This window comes from Doryrhamphus excisus, chromosome 3 (genome assembly GCF_030265055.1).
Source record: "Doryrhamphus excisus isolate RoL2022-K1 chromosome 3, RoL_Dexc_1.0, whole genome shotgun sequence".
NCBI classification, from domain to species: Eukaryota; Metazoa; Chordata; class Actinopteri; order Syngnathiformes; family Syngnathidae; genus Doryrhamphus; species Doryrhamphus excisus.
The window spans coordinates 26,983,286-27,004,409 of NC_080468.1; the positions used below are offsets into that span (position 1 = coordinate 26,983,286).

General features: G+C 42.6%; 2 protein-coding genes across 3 annotated transcripts in view; one reads left to right on the forward strand and one right to left on the reverse strand.

Annotated features, from left to right (window-relative positions):
* Window positions 1-9,530, forward strand: part of LOC131125147 (leucine-rich repeat and fibronectin type-III domain-containing protein 4) — a 28,338-nt gene extending 18,808 nt beyond the window's left edge. For both annotated transcript variants that reach the window (XM_058066387.1, XM_058066388.1), the window contains one exon: window positions 6,111-9,530. In XM_058066387.1, coding sequence (XP_057922370.1) covers window positions 6,111-7,416 — 1,306 coding nt within the window. In that variant the 3' untranslated portion in view covers window positions 7,417-9,530. The remainder of the gene's footprint in view (window positions 1-6,110) is intronic.
* LOC131125146 (pyruvate carboxylase, mitochondrial-like) overlaps window positions 1-21,124 on the reverse strand; it is a 215,252-nt gene that overhangs the window by 75,917 nt on the left and 118,211 nt on the right. The window lies entirely within an intron of this gene.

A 21,124-nucleotide genomic window follows, 5' to 3' on the forward strand; every position in this document is an offset into this window, starting at 1 on the left:
TGTCTTCGGGCGAGGGGTACACCCTGGAATGGTGGCCGGCCAATCACAGGGCACATATAGACAAACAACCATTCACACTCACATTCATACCTATGGACAAATTGGCGTAACCTTGCATGTTTTTAAAATGTGAGAGGAGAAAACCCAAACATGCATGAGGAGAACATGCAAACTCCACACAGAGATGGCTAAGGGTGGAATTGAACTCGGGTCTCCTCCCTGTGAGGCCTGTGCGCTAATCACTAATCGCCCAAAGACCCAAGTTCATATTAATAATATGCTGGACAATTTGGAGTCGCCAATTAGCCTAACATGAAGCCGTACTACCCGGAGAAAAGTCCCGCACTCACAGGGAGAACATGCAAACTCCACACAGAGATGGCCGAAGGTGGAACTGAACTCGTGTCTCCTAGCTGTGAGGCCTGCGCTCACCACTTGTCCACCATGCAGCCCATTACAGACATCATGAATCAAAATAGCGTCACAAATGTGAGTTTCATGGGACAAGAGTCCGGAATGCTGATCTAGACTCAGCTTGCAGGTGAAATTGAGAGAGACAAAAAAGATTGAAAGTGGAGACAAGACGTCGGAAGGCTTTGAGAGCCGAGGTAGGTAAATCGTGTCTCAGAGGAGCGATAAAGTAATGAAAGAGGGAAGCATTTGAAAGAAGGCACACCACAAAGGAGCCGGGGATCTCCAGTATAGATTTCTATCATGCTATTAACGTTCCTGTGCCGACTGCAATATCACACCAGCGAGCCGCATGAAGAATCCAGTCAGCCAAAGAGACTCTTGGCTTATGAACGATTATGGAACTCAAATAGAGTCCAATTTTTTTTTTTTTTTTTGCTTTCTTGTTGGTCTTTTTGCCACAGTCTGCCAAAACATAACAGACGACTGGAGAGAAAACAAAGTCAGAAAATCACCAAGGGTGCTTCTGGTTGGTCGGGTCCCAAAAATAAGCTCAACTGTACCAACAATAGTAAGGACCCTGTACGTGCGCCAGATTAAATCATTACTATAAAGGTCACTCACTTTCCAGACAATAGCAGCACTCATTTTAGCAGGGCCTGTCTAATTTGGATGTCGTGTGTGACAGGGCCAGGTGGGATGGTGACCGCGTAGCATCTGTTTGGAAGTCCTCATGCTGTCAGCGCAGTGACACCATCACACCAGCCTCCAACCTCAGTGGTGCACTACTAGACAGAACCCAAAGATTCCACACCCTTGTGGTGAATCCCACCTGAAGGACATACAATTGAGGGGAGAGAATGTCCCTCCATGCTAATGAGGCGCCACTTGTAAGTGTGCCCATGTGGTACCATCTGTTACGCTGGCCAAGGTGCCTCGCTTTTTGCCGGCATCATGCCTGAGGGGAGACACTTTGCACATAATATTAAATCGGGTGCTGCACCTTGTACATGGATGACTGTTACTGCATTTAGTTGATCATATATGGCAGAGGCGGCTCAAGTGCACCTCCAAGGGCTGCAGCTTGTTGTGATTGGTCCTCGGTTTACTCTAAAAATAAACTGGTTTTGCCAAAGTTATTAATGACAGGGCATTTAATTGTGCATGTATTTCCCGATGTTGAAAGTTGAACTATTTCCTGAAAGTAATGCAGGTAATATAAGTAATATTATTGCATTAGTCACAGCTCCCTGCTTCTGCTGCTTATTTGTTGTTGGTGTCAACATTTTAGCTTTTCCTCATTTAGTTGTATTTTTGCTGTTTTTCTTTCTGTTTCTGAAGTGGGCCTCAGACCAATGACAAATTCACCACAGCTTTTATTTAATTTTATTTTATTTTTATAAAATTATATATTTATATATTATATATATTTACATGACAACGGAAAATATATAATATATTTATATATATTATTTTATATATTTGGGCGGCACCCTCAATTCCACCCTCGGCCATCTCTGTGTGGGGTTTGCATGTTCTCCCCGTGCATGCGTGGGTTTTCTCCGGGTACTCCGGTTTCCTCCCACATTCCAAAAACATGCTAGGCTAATTGGCGACTTCAAATTGTCCATAGGTATGAATGTGAGTGTGAATGGTTGTTTGTTTATATGTGCCCTGTGATTGGCTGGCGACCAGTCCGGGGTGTACCCCGCCTCTCGCCCGAAGACAGCTGGGATAGGCTCCAGCACCCCCCGCGACCCTCGTGAGGAAAAAGCGGTAGAAAATGAATGAATGAATGAATATTATATATTTATTATATATATATATTTATAGTTTCACAATTGACCGTCCCAAATTTTGACCCAAATTCTGATGGGTTGGTGACCGCTGTTAATGAAAAACAATATCAATAATAACACACATTGACTTGGTTAAGTAACATTAATCTGAGTACTATTTTGAAAATAGTAAAGCAGTGGTCATTTTAGAGTAATTCTGGAAACACGCAAACTAAATAAGACAGCAAAACAAGTAAAGATTACTCAACAGCACCTCTGCTGTTTGCTACCATGTAGTGCACTCCATCCACAGTGAAAGTTGAGTGCTCTATTCTATCCAAACATTTCTTCTAAAAGATTAAAATGGTAAAGGTGTGTTAAAAAAAAAATCTTGCAATTAAACAACAGCAGCAGGACCCTGCTGGGCAATCAAAGTATAAAAGCGTCACAAGCGAGCAGAGCACCATGCTGCGTCGAGGAAATAACGAGAACGAGGGAGAATGGAGCCTACTAAAAGACGCTGACATACATTGGAGAGGAAGCATGCTGGGTTGCCGAAAGACAAGAGCAAGCCAGGAGTGGCAAATTACAAAAGCAGAGCGCGCTGAGAGACCAGGGGGATAAATAAGGGGGAACGAACTTAACGTGTATCGCTGACACAATTTATGCAGTGTACACACAGTATGGCTCTTGTTTAATACTGCTGACACCAGGCCTGCAAAGTTGCTTAGTAACCAGTACACGGGAGCACAAAAGCAGAAGAGATTGGGATGCAAGGAGATGCAGCAGGGAGACGAAAAGGACGTTCCACAAGTTGATGATACAGTTAATTCTTTGAGGTTCCCAATGAAAGGGAGTCCTTCATATTCCACGGTCACGACAAGAATGAGACGGCTTAAAAGCAAAGCTTGAATGGAGAGAGGACAGATTAAGAATGGTGACCCAGTGGAAGGTTAGTGATGGACACGGACACTGATGAAGGAGAGCAGAAGAAGGCATCAGACAGAATCGAGGCAGACAAGCAGACGAGCGACCAAACAGGCCGGCGGAATCCCGAGCAAACATGGCGGAAAGGGGTAAACAAACATGATATGAGGAAATGAGGCCAGCGAAGATGTGAGGCGGGAGAGCAGATAATCGTTTTTGTTGTCCCTCCTCTTCACCCTCCTCCTCCTCCTCATCCTCGCTCTCTTTCTCTGTCATCCTATCTTATCTGGTGTCACACCAGCTGGCAAACAAGAGGCATGAAGGCAAAAAGTAGGGAAAAAAAATGCCACCTTGCCCCCAGTCTAATAATAACTTTCGATACCACAAGTGCAGACAAAAAATCGGTCACCCACGCCCTGTCTCTCTCCTCCTGTCGCATTCACGTTCTCCGTGCATCTGTGATTGTGTGTGTCAGTGTGCCGTTGCGCGGATTAACCATAATTAGAATCATGGTGACAAGGCATAGCAGCTCGAAAATAACAGGAGCGCTTGACAGAACACCACCTGCCCCTTTGGGAAAAACATCAATACATCCATGCATTTCTGGTGACGACCATAGGTCACAAAGGTGGTCAAGTGATGTGTAAACAAGTACAACCTGTTTGGGTTTGGCGTGCTGAGCCTCTCTTTGGCACCCTTCTGGTATGACACACTTCCACATGTCACAACAGGCAACCCGTGGGGTGTTCGAATTGTTTTCCCTGCTTATTTGTGCTCCCAACATTGCCAACAAAAAAAAAAACTGGAGATGTGATTCGGTTTCATAAAAGGAGGTGGTGAGATGGAGGATATAAGTGTTGATATCGAGAGAGAGCGGGTGAGGAGGAAGAGGAAATGTAAGATGAAGGTAAATGGAGAAGGGAGAGAGGAGGGGGGAGAGAAAGGAGTGACCTTGATTGCTAAATAATGGTACACACCGTTATAGCTGAGGCTAATGGAGACGTAGCACCGTGTCTGCTGTAAAAAAAAAGTGAGGGAGGGGTGTGGCGCGTGAGGTCAGGGAGCACCCGGCGAGGATTGCCAAGGGGATTTGTGGCAAGCGGGGGGGGGGGGGGGGGGGGGGGGGGGGGGCAGTCTGCAGGTGAGAGGGGAGGGAGTTTGCAATCAATAGTGCAGATTTAGGATGAAGTGATTTACACTAAAACTACTATATCAGTTAAAAAAAAATTGTTCAAATGTAGAGAACTAAATCAAAATCTGCAACTATTTTGGTATTAGATTAATCGTTTTTATGATATCTTCTGATTTCAGCCTGTGAATATTTCTTTATTTCCTTAGTTATCCACGAAAGCAGACGAGCTAAAACCAAATATTCACACATCAATCATTTCAGGCAACAATTTTGCCTCTTAGTGACAGTTTGTTTAGTTCATATCTGTTTGGATAACTGGATTATTATTATACTTGATTAGTACGAACTCATCGATAACTTGGAACAGCGACTACAAAAATATTTGTTTGTTGCAGCCCTATAAGGAACACAAATGAGGGAATAAAGTGAGGAAGTAGCATGGCGAGATTACAAAAAGGACTTAAGGATTCACTTAAGTGTGTGTGTTTCTCACATATGGTTGTAGTGTCCCAGTTCAGCATGCATAACATTCAGGCATGCTTACTTTAATCCACACACATTCATTACTGCAGGATTGTTGACAATACAGATGATTTCTATTGAAATGTATTGCTGTTGTCTAAGTGGACATTCAATGAAAACGTCTCTGCGGCTTTCTCCGGCGAGTTAATCATGTGACAAAAGGAAGCTAATAGTGTAATAGTGTATGAGGCCATATAAGTGTTTCACTTCAAGTGCTGCACTATTGGGCCATATAATGAACATTTGCCATGGCAACACACAAGCTGTTCCCCTGGGAAGGAGATATTTTGACAGTGCTAGGGATCAATCTATGGCGACCTCATGACACCGAGATGCTTTAATGACAGAATAGTCCGAGATGGCACTACATTACTTCTGCACAAGTGCATACTCAGAGTTTGCAATATATACTGATGTAGAAAACAAATAAACTGCCAAGTTGACAACAACTCTTTGCAGAAAGTAAAGCAGTAGGTGTTCTCAGCTATGTGTATTAGATGTAGCGGTCTGGTGATACAAATAAGTCCTTAGATGTGGTGTGAAAAGGCAATGAGGTAGGAAAGGGAGGGCGGAGGGCGAGGGTCAAACAAAATGATAGCAGGGAACCCAAAAAAACCCAAAACAAAACACAGAAAGCACTGCCAATGAAAAAGCATAAACATGGTTGCCCACACAAGAGGGTAGGTCACAGTCATTCCCATCAGTGAGAGATACTTGAGCTGTACTACAACCCCCCCCCCCCGCATCCGCACACACAGACACAGAAATATGTTTATTCTATTATGCTACAAATACACACTGGTAAGGTGCAGCATGGTCCTTGTGTATAAAATGCATCCATGGTTTGTTTGCTATCACGGCCGTTTTAGAGGAACAAATTCCTTCCCGTTTGAGCCACACGAGGACTCACTGATTACACATTTACAGTAGACGACAACACAACTGCCTTATGGCGATACACTGACACATTTGATGGCTATTACACTTTGTCAAAAGCCCTAAAATGCCTCAGCCTTACTGTAATCCCGCTAACACCTAAAATGGCCTCTTAAAAAGTGCAGAGACCCACAAAATGGCTTGACATTTGCTTCTGCCGGCGATCCGCATGCGCATGCACGCTTACGCGTACGCGCACACACACACAGAGTTCTCTTTTCATGCTCCCCGGGCACACTCTTTATCAATAGCCTCATTTTCCCCTTCCTGCTGTATTCACTCCTTCTTCCAGGTTCACTCAACACTTACATTTTCAGTCAGTCAACAGTCAGCACAGCAGGTCGTCCATTACTGCAGCTATTTTACATTCCACGCTGACGTTCTTTTTGTTTCTTCTTCTATAGGATCCTACCCTCCACTAGTGACCGCTTCCTGTTGAAGAACTTGGTATCGGGAGTGGATTATAACTTGTGCGTGCTGGCCATTTTCGATGACTCTATGACAGCGTTGGCGGCGACCAAAGTATTGGGTTGCACCTCCTTCTCCACCAAAGACGTTTACCCCGCTTGCAGCTCTCTCCAGGCTCACTTCCTGGGAGGGACGCTCACCATCTTGGTCGGCGGTGTGGTGGTGGTTACACTCCTCGTGTTCACTGTGGCGTTAATGGTTCGCCATCGCGTGTGCAACCACACCAACCACCTCATTTGTCACAATGGCAACGCCGAGGCAGGAGTTGGGGTTTGTGGTCAGGGGGGAGGAGTAGCAGCCCGGGACAAAGGAGGAGACAGAGGCGGGTGCTACCCATCCAACGGTTCTGGGGACGTCATGATGGTGGTCCTGCCCAATGGTCTGCCCGCCAAGAGAACGGGGGAAAGAGAAAAGGACAAAGAGAAAGAGGCGGCGGATTCTGCTTCAGCTCTTCCGCCAAAACTCCCCCCAAAGCCGAGGCTCAAGAATAAGGTCAACCTGGAGCAGTTTCTTTCAGCCGGGGGTGTGGTTTCCACCATGGCGGGGGCAGGAGGGGAGATGGCCTTGGTGGTGCGGCAGAGGAAGCTGGACAAGGCCCCGGGGTACATTCCGGAAAGTGACAGAATTCCCCTCTACTACTCCCCCTCCATCTCATCCACCCTGCCCCGCCAGTCACGCTCCAAGGAATGCCCGAGACCTCGTCTGGAGCGACAGCTGACCAATCGTGCCAGCTTCTCCTTGGCAGCACCACTGAGAGACTCTGACCTGCTCGACTGGAGGATAACGTCCACCAACAGGGACAAATGGAACTCCTCTCAGGCTTATCAGAGCCCTGTTTCCCCTCTAAGCCCCGCCTGCAGGGCCGTCAGCAAGCGGCGGCACTCACTCGATATGGGCTCCTCCGTTGCACTAGCAACAGATGCGGCCGCCACCGTTGCCAAGCGGTACGGAGCTGTCAGCTACGCCAAGAGGTTGAGCGTGATCTGGACCAGGCGCAGTCAGTCACTCCACGGGATGCTGGTGCAGTGCGCCTCCACCACGAGCACCGCCTCCTCCAATACCAGCGACGAGGGTGAAAGCGGCGGTGGATTTGGGGCTCGCTGTGGATACATCCACGCTTACAACACCACCAACTCCAACTCCAACACTGGTGCGGCTGCTGGCAGAGCTATAAAAGATAGGGGCAGGGAGAAAGGAAAGGATGGGAGGAGCGCTGAAGAGCTGGAGGAAAGTATTGTTTAGAACGTTGACAGAAGGTTCCAGTGGTTGGAGTTAAGACAAATGACAGATGGAGGATTGTAGTTTAATAAGAAAGATGGAGACAAAATCAAGTTTAATAAAGAATAGAAAGCCTTGACAGTAAATAGCTAGAGGGGGCTTTTGGCCTTGAAATCCTCAAAGAGAGTCAGACACACAAGCAACCGTTCTCAAAGTAAATAGAGACATAATCGAAGACGGGAAGTGAGAACAAAGAGCTTGAGAAGGTTTAGAGCTCAGTGTGGATCCCAGCAAAGCCTCTACACTAATAGAAGCTGCTCCGGCCCACACAACAACACCAAGGCCTTGCACCGGGTTCAAGTAGCATCACCAACACTGCAGGAGGGATGGCAAATGAGATTTGGATGTGGCTCAACTTTGTCAAAGTGTTATTTTTTTTGGATTCAGCTAAACGCAATGAATGTGACTTCTGTGGCTGCACTTTGGCCGGCCATGCCTGTGGATTACAGGAGCATAAATACAGAGCTGGCCATGATCAATCGATGTTTGCTGGCGGCAGCGCAGTGGAGCACGGACATTATTAAATGACACCCGGATTACAATGGAGTCGATACGGATTACAAAATGGTGGAGGTGTATGATGGAAGGTTTCCATGCTGCTTGTGGTGTGCATGGAAAGGTTGGATCACCGAGCGGATGCGTGTGTTTATGTGAGGAGTTTTTGCCAGGTGACCATTCCTGTTACGTATGTTTTCATGTTTCGTCATCTTTGCAACGCGCTGGGAACAACGATGAAGGAAATAAAAGGAAATAATCACTATTTTTGCAGCTTGGACTGAAAGCATCCATGTCCGATGAGATTTTTTTTTTTCTTTGAGTGACTTCATTCGTGCCACATGGATTGTCTTGCTATCAAACTGTGAATGTTTTCAGAGAGACACAAACCTCTTGAGCTGGTTGGGACTTGAAAGTATTACAGTGGGACAACAAAACAATCAAAAAAGTGCATATACTGTATATATATATATGTATATATATATATATATACAGATTAAAATAATTGTATTTGTCACACTGTGTGTTTCTGTTGTTCAGAATTTTCTGGAAATGATGTTAGGCAAAAATAAAAAAAATAGAGAAAATGTGATATTTTTCATTTTGGACAAACTATAAATAAGCAAAGAGAAAGATGAAAATCACACAAAGCACAAACAGAGAGATGCCTATGAAAACAACCGATGACATCAATGACAACATTAGTGTTGTTCCCTTGCTTTTTTTCATTTTGCCAAAGTCAATATTGTTCTCTTGACATTATATAAATAAAAATGACATGTATGGAACACTGACTGCCTCATTAACATACAAAAGGTCACACAAGGAAAGACAAATCAATTGATCGTACTTTTTTGCCCATCATCCACAATGCTAATTTGAGACTGTGTGTTCTAAATACTGAGTAACTACTAACATGAGGCAGCTAATAATGCATAATGGGGATTAACCAATTCTGCCTAATACACTACATGTACTGACAGGCACATTCATACGTATTGACATATATTGGTCATTTTACGCATTACTGGAACTTCTATCTCGGCCACATTGATTTCTACTTCCATTTACAAGAGCAGCACAGAGAAAGCATTTGCAAGAACTAATCATGGCAGACTTCGTTAGACACGATGACGACTCTCCCCCCCCAGACAGAGACAATAATGTTGCTGGGCGCTCGGCAGATCCAGCTAGAGTGAAACACTAAGCCATTGGAGTAGCATTATCATGTAGCATTAGTGCTAAACGTTTCCAGTTGCTTACACACAGAATATTGTAGGGCTAGTGTCCTAAGGCTATAAAGACATGGTGTATAGCAAAGGAAAGGTTAGACTCTCATATTTCATCAGAAAGTAAGTTATAATACTGTACTTATGAAATGTAATGTGATAATGTTTCCCCCCTTTTCTGTTCTTTAATCAGCAGTAGAACAGACGTACGTTTCAGCAAAATATCAGTTCTCAGCAAAAAACTTTCACTTTGACACAAATTATGTAGTGTATAATTATATCATTTCATGATATATTTAGCCAAAATATACAAACAACTACGCCACAACATAAATAACACAAAAAATGGTTGTATCACATGAAAATAACTATTCATTCCCAGATGTCTTTGGGCGAGAGGCGGGGTACAACCTGGACTGGTGGCCAGCCAATCACAGGGCACATATAGACAAACAACCATTCACACTCACATTCATACCTATGGACAATTTGGAGTCACCAATTAACCTAGCATGTTTTTGGAATGTGGGAGGAAACCGGAGTACCCGGAGAAAACCCACGCATGCACGGGGAGAACATGCAAACTCCACACAGAGATGGCCGAGGGTGGAATTGAACCCTGGTCTCCTAGCTGTGAGGTCTGCGCGCTAACCACTCAACCACCGTGCCGCCCATGAAAATAACTATTTATTTCCAAATATCAATTATTTACAATTGACACATTTGGAATGCAAGCAGAACTGGATGTACTAGCAGAGATGAGGATGCTGAGGTTCTCATTGGGAGTGACCAGGATGGATAGGATCAGGAAGGAGTACATCAGAGGGACATTACATGTTAGAGGCCTTGGAGATAAAGTCAGAGAGGCCAGACTGAGATGGTTTGGACATGTCCAGAGGAGAGAGTGAATATATTGGTAGAAGGATGCTGCGTTTAGAGCTGCCAGGTAGGAGGCATAGAGGAAGACCAAAGAGGAGGTTTATAGATATAGTGAAGGAGGACATGAGGGTAGTTGGCGTGAGAGAGACAGATGCAGAAGACAGGGTTGGATGGAGGAGATTGATTGACACCCAAGCACACATTTGCTTGGGTGTGCCCTCAATGGGTAATCTCTTCAACGTTACAAGACACTGTGCCTTTTCCCTTCGCTACTGTGCCTTTTCCCTTCGCTGGTTGCAGTGCAGCGTCTATTTCTATGGAAAAGATGCAGGCCGACGTCAGCTACTGAGCTACAAGTGCCGGCAGCACAGTATTTAAACGTTGACGTATAGGAGACGTCCCAAGATTAGACATGTCCATAAACTAGCTCCGCCGCTACATTAAAAGTTTCTTAAAAATACCCTGGCTATTACATCTTATATTATATTATAGATTATATTAATGAAGACATTTCTGTTGGACATTTTTAATAAGCAAGCAGCGATTACTTGAAAACTGTAAATCATTGGCAAGCACAGTCTAAGTAAAAATAATTACACATTTTTAAGTTAAGTTTTATGAGGTAAAGCAATATGCTAATAAATGTGACAATGTTTTTTTTTTAAAGTTATACTTAAAAAGAAAGTAGTGCTGACTTGAGAATAATGAATAGTTTATGTGAAAATAACCCTTGTAATATTCACTTAGATTGTCTACTTAGGAAAAAAAGAGCTTTATTTAAGTAAATGTCCATCCGGATGTTTGATTAGTGGAATCGAGTGGAATCTCACAGTTGACCAAAAACATTTTGGCCTATCACAATCTTAGTTCTTCTACTAGAAGTGTGAGGCATGATTTATAACCTGGCATTAACTTTTCCAAACTAAAATGCGATACGACAGCAGCTCCAGAAGCTGGCGTTACCTCTCAGTAGCGGCCCCGAGGCACTGCGAGTAAGATGGCAGTAAAAAGTAGCTCTTCAGTGCTTGCTCCTACAATAATAATGTGGATGTAGCTTGGTTAATATGCGGGTCACATTATGTAAATGGGACATTGTTGGTGGATTTATGAGGGGTGTTTAGAGGGCTTCATAGGATAAATAGGTGAATCCCCATATGTGCATATTTATCTCTTTAGAACAGTGTTTTTCAACCTTTTTTGAGCCACGGCACATTGGAAAAATTTGGCGGCACACCAATAACCAACATTATTTGCTTCTTTCAGTTTTTTCCTGATTACGGACTCGCCACAGCAGATCCTTTTGATCTGCATACTAATTTAACCAACAATGTTATAAAATGTCACCACTACCTCTCACGTGCATCACTAAGTCTATTAGATGAACGAGGCAATGGTCTGCCAGTCTCTACACCAATGACACGCGACAATGACATAATATTTGCAGAAAATTATTAATACATATTAATAAAAAAAAGTGATATTGAATAATTCCTCACGGCACACCTGACGATTTCTCGCGGCACAGTTGTTGAAAATCACTGCTTTAGAACACACAGAAAAGGGAAAGACATGTGTTCATATCTCATATCAGGACTTTCCTTTAATGGATGTGGGTCGAGTGGTTAGCGCGCAGACCTCACAGCTAGGAGACCAGGGTTCAATTGCATGTTCTCCCCATGCATGCGTGGGTTTTCCTCCCACATTCCAAAAACATGCTAGGTTAATTGGCGACTCCAAATTGTCCATAGGTATGAATGCGAGTGTGAATGGTTGTTTGTCTATATGTGCCCTATGATTGGTTGGCCACCAGTCCAGGGTGTACCCCGCCTCTCGCCCGAAGACAGCTGGGATAGGCTCCAGCACCCCCTGCGACCCTCGTGAGGAAAAGCGGTAGAAAATGAATGAATGAATTATTGTACCACAACCTCTTGCTCTGCTTTCTTTGCTAAAGGCAAAACCCTGGCCCCAATTTGACTAATCCAAAATGCTGAGTAACTCAGACCCACATGTATATTGCAAGTCCCTAGTAGACTTCAAATGCCTCAAACATGAGCGCATCTGCCTGCAGCCAAAGACTAAACTGTACGTGACATTTACAGCCATGGTGGACACATTAGGATGCCTCGGCCTGCAGTGTGCTGCATGAGCAACTCAGGATGCATCAGCAGGTTCTTGTCCGAGTACCAGTCGGACCAGCCCGGCTAACTGCACCAATGGGCACACTTTGGCAACTGCAACGGCTACCTAATTGAAAGCCCTCTGCAGATGAGTGCTGGGGTAGATATTTAAAAGATGGCAAGTTATCTCCCGTCTGTATCACATCTTGTCAGTCATCCAGCATTGGAGGAGAAGAGGAGGAGGATAAAAAGACTGACTGAAGATAAAAGAGCAAAAAAGAGCAAAGTGAGACAAGAGGAGCAGGAAATTGATGCAGATGGAGAGCAGGAAGCAAGAAGGAACAGGAAGGAGGCATAGATAGCATGAAAAATAAGCTGCCTCCATCTGTATCATGATAAAACTTCAAGGTAGTTTATTATCATGCTAAGCTAGATGGATGAACTGTAAAATACAAAATAGTGGCTAATGTTTGTCCTAGAGAGGTGCTAAAGTGGTTCCAATTTCCTTCCTATCGTCTTCAATATAATGGTCCTCCATTTGATTCCCATCTCTGGTCAAGACATCATCATCCTCACTTCAATGACGAGATCCACCTGACCTTTCCACCCCGCCTGCCTTCATTTTCTTTCCTTTTCATTTGCCTCTCACTGCCATTCTTAATATAAAAAAATTCCACTGAGCGGCTTTCACCTTGAGTATTTTCACAAATGGTGTATTTGCAAATGCTGACTTATTTCTTTTAAACCATGCAAAACATAAATGCACAAATGTGAGCCAAAGTAAGCAAATTACAACATAAAGTGTTCCAGTGAAGAGCAACAAGCTGCAGGGTGCAAAGCAGTTTGAACAAGAAATGTTTGCAACCACTTGCCGCACCACATCCTGTCTCAACATAGCACTAAAATCATCTCTTGTTTTTTTCTAAATGTCATTAATTAATTCATTATTTTGTGCTTGAATATTTGCAATTGTTAGTTTAAAAAAATCATATTTAAGCAATTGGCCTAAATTAAATATCCAAGCACAAGAACGGCTAAATAAACTAAAATACAAATACACGGCAGAAGAAGCATTCTAAATGTGAATGTAGTATTTTACATTGGCCAATAGGCGTCAGTAATTGGTTGGGGAGACAAGCACCTGACGTGATGGCCAAAACAGGCATTAAATTATCTCACAATGATATAATAATGATAACAACACGGGCTACTGTTTCGGCCATAACGTACAACAAGCTAAAACTCAACACTGAACCTTTGACATCACTAGCTGTCCTCCACACATTTGACCGCCTGCCACTAAGGTCCCCTGGGGAACACATTTACAGTGACACACACAGGCAGAAGTTTTATTTCCGTCTTAAATGGCTTATTTAGTGAGACAATGTTCTCATGTGAGACTATAATAATAATAATAATAATAATAATAATGAGACAATAGCCATTGCAGGAAGTACGCTGTCAAAAAAAAAAGAAACATGTACAATGTAAAGCTGGCCAGATCCAGTAGTCTAAAGAGTTCTAATATGTTAAATACTGTATTTGGAAGATCATGAACAGCTTTTGTATGCCCTAAGTACATAAATATTCAATTTATTAATATTGAAATCCACTTATTGCAGCCTGGTTTGCAGCCAAATAACCACAATAAAAGATGAATGACTGTACTCAAAGAGTTCGGGATATTGGGCTTTCAGGTGAATTTCATTTACCTTCTTGCACATGTCCAAATCTTCAATGTTTCAGGACATTTTGCAAAACAGGTGTGATCCATGAATGGACCAAAAATATAAATATAAACAGTGCTCTTCACTTGAACATCATGAGACCAAAATGACTCTGGACAACTGATCAAGCGTACCTCGCCACCACCAGCCTTCAAACGTTCTCTCGGATGGAAGCGGCCGCTGAGCTTAAAGTGTCAGAGTATCAGCCCACAAAGAGACAGACTAGAAGAACACAGAAAGGCGTGTCATGTTCCTTTCTGTGAAAATTAAAAAAAAAAAAAAATGTTGTGAACATGACTAACTTATTCTAAGTAGTAAATGTTATTCAATAAGACTGTCAAAGGTGACTAAGATGCTTTGTTGCTGGACATACTACTTGAGAGTGCTCATGTTTTATTTAAACGCCTTCCAATCCAAGCTCAACTGATCAGCCTGAGGAAAGGTGATGCTGGAGTTCCAGTAAGGAAAAGTGATACAACAGTCCAGCCAAGTTACTTTGTAACAACAGCTTATTATTCCAAATCTATCGTTAGAAGATAGGTTGGAAAAAGGCCCTATGAATAATAAAAGAGCTCTCCGTTGGAGGTAGAGACCTCTCTTATCTGTAGCTGCACCACATTCGGACAATATTTACTGAGCGCTCACAGATCTCAGGGGAGCACGGCCGTGTTTGTGACTTCAATTAAAGCTACTCGACATGGAAGATAAAGCAGGTAAAGGAACACTGGTGTCAAGGTTTTAACTTTTTGTTAATATCTGCATGCCCAGGTTCTCCATTAGGGTGGTCCAAGTCTGGTTTAAGGAGAACAAATTCCAGCATTGCCAACACAATTACTGCCCTTTGAGCAGATGCATTAGCGAGATGGGCACCACTCTGGTATGCTCATGGTAGCCTTAAAAGTCCTGAATGAACACCGCTTCCGCCTCAAAGTGCAACAAGGGAGTGTTTAAAGGAGAGGAATGTGTGTGGGGGATGAGTGGACACCGCATTTAAATTATAAGTCTTCCTAAAAACCCCAATACTGACCTCCTCGTGCAGAACCGATGAGGTCTTCCTTAAATGTTATGATGCTTGTGCCTCAGATAAGAAATAGACACAAAGGCAGAAGAACACCAGTCTTCCACTGGCAACCAGACCGTTTGACTGTGACGTTGGGGTGTTTTCAATGACAATGAATGAATGCACACTGCAAGAAAAGCCATGATTAAAGTCCACGTATACATGAACCCAAATATTCCAATTGCATTTGGTTTGTTTAAGAATTTAACCTTCGTATACACCTCATTCCAAAAGAAAAGTGCCAATCCGAATGAACATATAATCGGATTCACAGGGGTGGGAATATTCCTTTCCCCAATCCGATTGAGATATCATGTACCAGCTCAAACGGAAAGTTGTTGTTCGTCGTGTTTTTCTTCTTCTGTTGTTTATTAGCGGTTGGCAAGCAGCTTTCGTTGTGCATTATCGCCATCTGCGGAACAGAATCTTCTATACTTTAGTCACAATTCCAGTTTTTCTTTAAAAATAAATATATATCTATATAAAACATGTCCTGACTTTAATTATGAAACATTAGCAAGATTTAATTTGATCTTTTCCTGTTTAAATTCACCCCGGTTGTGTTCTTCAGTTTTAAAAATGGAGGCGAGCAATCGGCACTGGACTGCTGCGGAAAGTTTGTTTTTGATACAAACTAAATTTCAAGACTGGACAAACAAAAAACCCGCAATACGGAGTTATTCCAACAAGTGAAAGAAAAACTCGAGGAAGCTGGTTTCACATGATGTTGATGTTTACGCTTTACTGCGCATGCCCTATTGACTATTCTGTTTGATTATAGCGGCGCATGGAGACAAGAGATTGGAATATTCCTTTCCTTGTATACCATTGTTTTTGGAAAAGTCATTCGGAACAATTCCATTGGGAGAGAGGGAAAACTCATGTACAGGTGGCTAATGACAATGAGAAAGTGACAGGAACAGCTCCTCCAACATCGCCTCCTCTAATACATCTCACCTTCTCACATATATAAATTAGCTAACCTGTCTGAAGTCATTTTTCAAAGCACTGGTCAAAAAAGCAGACTTGGATCAAATAAGGTCATATCCCTTCAGACAATTTCCTCCAAGTTGTTAATGTGAAGTGCAAATCCAATTATCACTGCGTGGTGAGAGAGGATTGTATTTTCGGCATTTAACATTTATGCAATACTGTACATTGCCAATTTGTGTGGATGATAAGGACATACTGTGTTCTTCTATAAGGGCTTTAAGGCCATTTTATATTTGTTGCTTTCCCTCCTTATAGATCCACCAGCAGTAAAGACCCAGTGATGGACGGCCTCACTGGAAGACCTCGCCGACTATAAACATGTCAGTGCTGCCGCCCTTTAGCCTGCAAGGCGTACAGAGGTCACATGGGCATTCTGGCTCATCAAACTTAAGCCTTTATGTTGTTTTTGTACTTTACTGTGTGGACATGTTTTTCTGCATTGGCGCGGCAATGCTTGAATGGCTCATAGTTGCACAAAAGTATGGACATAATGCTTACGTATGCACACACTGTAATTTGTGGAGGACTAATTGTACTGCAGCACAGAGCGTGACACCCAACACTGGAGGACGTGCAGTAGATAAGTTGTTTGGATGAACTCTGCATCACATGTCAACTCTTAGGACATGCAAGGATGCTTCCAGAACCGGACAGGGAAAGCAGGTCAACCTCAGGCTGTTAACGAGTTGCCAGATGCCGCAGCCAAAAAATAAGCCAATGCAGATCTGCAACTACAACTACGGCACCAGTGATGACTGTGAGTTGATAAAAAATAAAATAAAAGTGCAGTAGCTTCAGGGATTTATTTAAAAGAAACCAAAAGTTGTTTTTTAATGAGAACAACTGGCATCCCTGACAAGTCCAGAGATGCCTTCAAGCATTTAATGCTTGAAAAAAGAAAACAGACGTATTAGCAGGTGTTGTCGCTGCAATACGCAGCACGGAAAGATAATACAGATGCTTTCCTAACTAAAATACGGCCAAAATTTCAGTGCGTTTTTTGTTTTTTGTAAGACAACACTGGTGGCCGCTCATGTTGGCAAGTCAAAACATGTAGACCACAGATATTGCAATTAGACAAGTGTGAAAAGCATCATTTGCTATTTAGCAAATCCCAGGCTCCCTTCAGACATCTGGACTTTTCAAATGTCTACTTTTTGGACCTAAGAAGGTCTACAGATGACTTGGTTGATGGGGACTGTATCTAGTAGGAAAATGGGGAAGCTTATGACTACATCCACATTATTAAGGAGCTTTAAAAATGTATGCATTTTGGCTCTTTGTCCACATGCAAATGTAGGGTTTTGACCTTAAAAACTTTTCTAAAACTCCAGCCATGGTGAAGACTTTCATAAATGCTAGGTAAGTATAATTTCATATGTGCAACGGCAAACATTACATTGGTGGTTTTAAATATACGGACATACTACTTCTCACATGTTTAACCCTTAGATGCATAAGTGGGTCAAAATTGACCCAGTCAGGTTGTTTTCTTGAAATATCTTCGTAATGAAATTTTTTTTATCATTTCATATTCCAGGTATTCCTCAACAAACATGTTTTTGATATCATGCCATTCACGTTTTTAACTTACCTTTTATACATTTTAAGAAATTTTCATTTTTGTGTTACTACCCCAACCTTCCATAAGTGAGTCAAAAATGACCCGGTCGGGTTGTTTTCTTGAAATATCTTTGTAATGAAAAATTGTTAGCATTTCATATTCCAGGTATTCCTCGGTATTCCAGGTATTTTAACTTACCTTTATGCCACACACAATGGATCCTCACATTTTCTATGGTTGTACGGGGTAATTTTCTTCTTCAAAGATGGAAAAAAGTGAAAAATTAAGATGTTTCTAACATGAAATCATTCTTGTGTGGTCCTAAATATAATACTAAATATTATACAAGTGATTATTCCGAACCAAAATAGCAAAATTGGCATAAAAACGCACTGATTCTAGTATGGGTCATTTTTGACCCACTTATGGAAGAGTGTAGGGTCAAACATACTCCGACTGTCACTTTACACAAACAAAGGCAAGATTATGGGTTTTGAGTTCTGCTGATGATTTGCTCTCCAATATTGCTACAAAGTTCCTGCCCACAGCAATGGTTTTGGACAACCCTCAATCATACCTCAAGCTGGCACAACTTTGACAAGCGGGTCGCTATTTTTTGGGAGAATGGCGTGAGAATGTTGGCATGTCAAAGACATTGTTCTTTTTGTTTGACTGCTTCGCCCACACGTTGAATATGCCTTTGTATACACTCCTGTTTGTGCTACATAACTACAGTCTTGGAGGCAATCCAGGAAGGATAATTAGCCTGACACACAGGATTATTTCAACAATGACAGCATCACAGCATAAGGAAGAGTTGGGAGGGCCTTAATAACTTGACAGATGAAAGTAAATACTATAATTTCCACACAAAGATTTTATAAACTTTTAAATTAAATTAAATTAAATTAAATTAAATTAAATTAAATGTTTTCCCAAACAGCGAGTGTAACATGCCTTGTTAAACTTTAGAGAAGTCATTTTCATCCTCCTCCTGGGAACTAACGCCACTAAAGTCGTCTTCTTCAGCGTCGGCAACATCATGAGACACGGTCGCGCCGTATCTTTTTCTCGGTGTCACTTTCATCACGCTACAATCTAATAATAATAATAATACATTTTATTTGTATAGCGCTTTTCAAGATACTCAAAGACACTTTACAAAAGAATGAAGTTGAATAGAGCAAGTAAACAGAATAAAAGACACACCAAAATACAACATTCATTGGTTAGTACACAGTTAAAAAAGCGGGGCGGGGCACAGCAGTCAGATATAGAAGGTTAGACATTAAAAACAGATTTAAAGAGGTGGGTTTTGAGTTGTTTTTTGAAGGTGGGAAGGTCAGGGCAAGCACGGAGTGAATGGGGCAAAGAGTTCCAGAGAGTGGGGGCAGCGATGGAGAAGGCTCTGTCTCCCCAGGTTCGGAGCTTCTATCTAGACTTTCCAAACCCGTTGCTGATAGTGGACTTTTTCTGACAGACGATAAAGAAACACACACTATAAACCTTGCAATCCTACATCCACTCAATGCTCGTTAGCGCCGAGGATGAGAAGTGGGATGCTTTTTTTTTTTTTAATCTGAGTTCAACATCCACCCGGGTCCAAGCAGTCCAAACAAAAGCTGTAATTGATAAAACTTAGAGATAGAAGAACGGCAAATATCCATGTTCGTGTGGACATGGCCTGAATCTTTATGTGTAGAAAAGAACACATCAAAGCGTGTGCCAGCACTTAATTAGCACTCCTACTTCCCCTTTGGATGCTTCCCACCTTTGGCATCCTTTCCCAAGTGTGTATTTGTGTGCCAATGGGAACCCCTTTATTCAATAAGTCGTTTCTACTGCGATTGTAGCAACTTGTCTGCGCCGTGTATCTTTTTAAATGAACGGTATGCCTGCTTTTAATCGTGCTGGAAGGCAGCATGTCAGAGACAAACAAAAGCACAGAGCTTACATCCACACGTGAAGTGTGTTTATGTATTGTTTCGACACGGACTGAATCATCTGCCAGCCATGTCTGTTGCCTTTTCTTTTATTCTGGCTGCCTACACAGCTCTCAGTGCTCAATTGTACATTTGCCGCCTGACTCATACTGCTGCACTAGTGCATCGTTCCTCACCGCGGTGCCTGCGTGTGAACCAGGCTTGACCCGCGTCGCAGCCAGCCGCCATGACAGATAGCCTCCCTTGTGCAACTAATCAAATTTCATATCTTCAGCAAGGTTGTCACCTTCTATTTGCCCCCTCGGTCCCCACCATCTTCTACTTCCTTGTCTGGCTCTGATAACAAATTAAAATGCAGAGGTGTTACGGTTGCTACACCAGGAGACAGAAGGGGGGGTTCTCAATTTGGGTTTCCTTCTCAACAGGGCACACACTTGTCAAGCTGTGCTGTTATTGCACATCAGGTTGAGACAAGTGAGGTATATGTGGACAAAAGTACTCCTTGCTCTGCACGCTGGCAACAGAAACTGCAATTGTCCAAAATATCTTGACAAAGTCAACTGATAAGAGTTCGGCAGGGATCATGTCAATGGAAGTATCACACATGACGGAAAGGAGGAGGAGTGTGGAGGAGTGTAGCATGCACAAGGTTACACACTGTAAAGGAATTGGAACCATGCACCATAGTTCACTTCCAAATGTGAATGTGTGTTTTATTCATTCATTTTCTACCGCTTATCCTCACAAGGGTTGCGGGGGTGCTGGAGTCTATCCCAGCGGTCACCAACCCATCGGAATTTGGGACTGACGGTCAATTGTGAAACTATAAATATATATATATAATAAATATATAATATTCATTCATTCATTTTCTACCGCTTTTTCCTCACGAGGGTCGCGTGAGGTGCTGGAGCCTATCCCAGTTGTCTTTAGGCGAGAGGCGGGGTACACCCTGGACTGGTGGTCAGCCAATCACAGGGCACATATAGACAAACAACCATTCACACTCACATTCATACCTATGGACAATTTGGAGTCGCCGATTAGCCTAGCATGTTTTTGGAATGTGGGAGGAAACCGGAGTACCCGGAGAAAACCCACACATGCACGGGGAGAACATGCAAACTCCACACAGAAATGGCCGAGGGTGGAAATGAACTCGGGTCTGCGGGTCTGTGAGGCCTGCGCACTAACCACTCGACCGCCGTGCAGCCTGTGTATTTTATATTTGGAAATAAATTTTATGTTCTTGATATTGTATCATGTTTTATATATATCAGCTGTCATAAAAAAAAAATCCATGTCCAAATGAAAGCTGGTTCTCACCCTTTTCTAGTTAGAAACTGATATTTTCCTGAAACTTACTCATGTTGTACTTCTGATTACTAAAGAACAGAAACAGGTAGAAATAAACTTTTTTGCTGATAATCTTTCTTTTAGTAGGTTCCATGTTTATATATAGTGGCCATGGAACATAATCTGTGTGCCTTGAAAGATTAGTCAAAATCGCTTCATAAAAAGTGAATGAATGGGTTCATGTTTGTTTTTGAAATGATGTATTTTGTCACAGTTGTGTTCTTTTAATGACCACTGTGGGTTTTTCTTTATTGTGAGGTATTAACAATGATATCCACGTCTGTATGTATGCGATGAAACGTAACAACA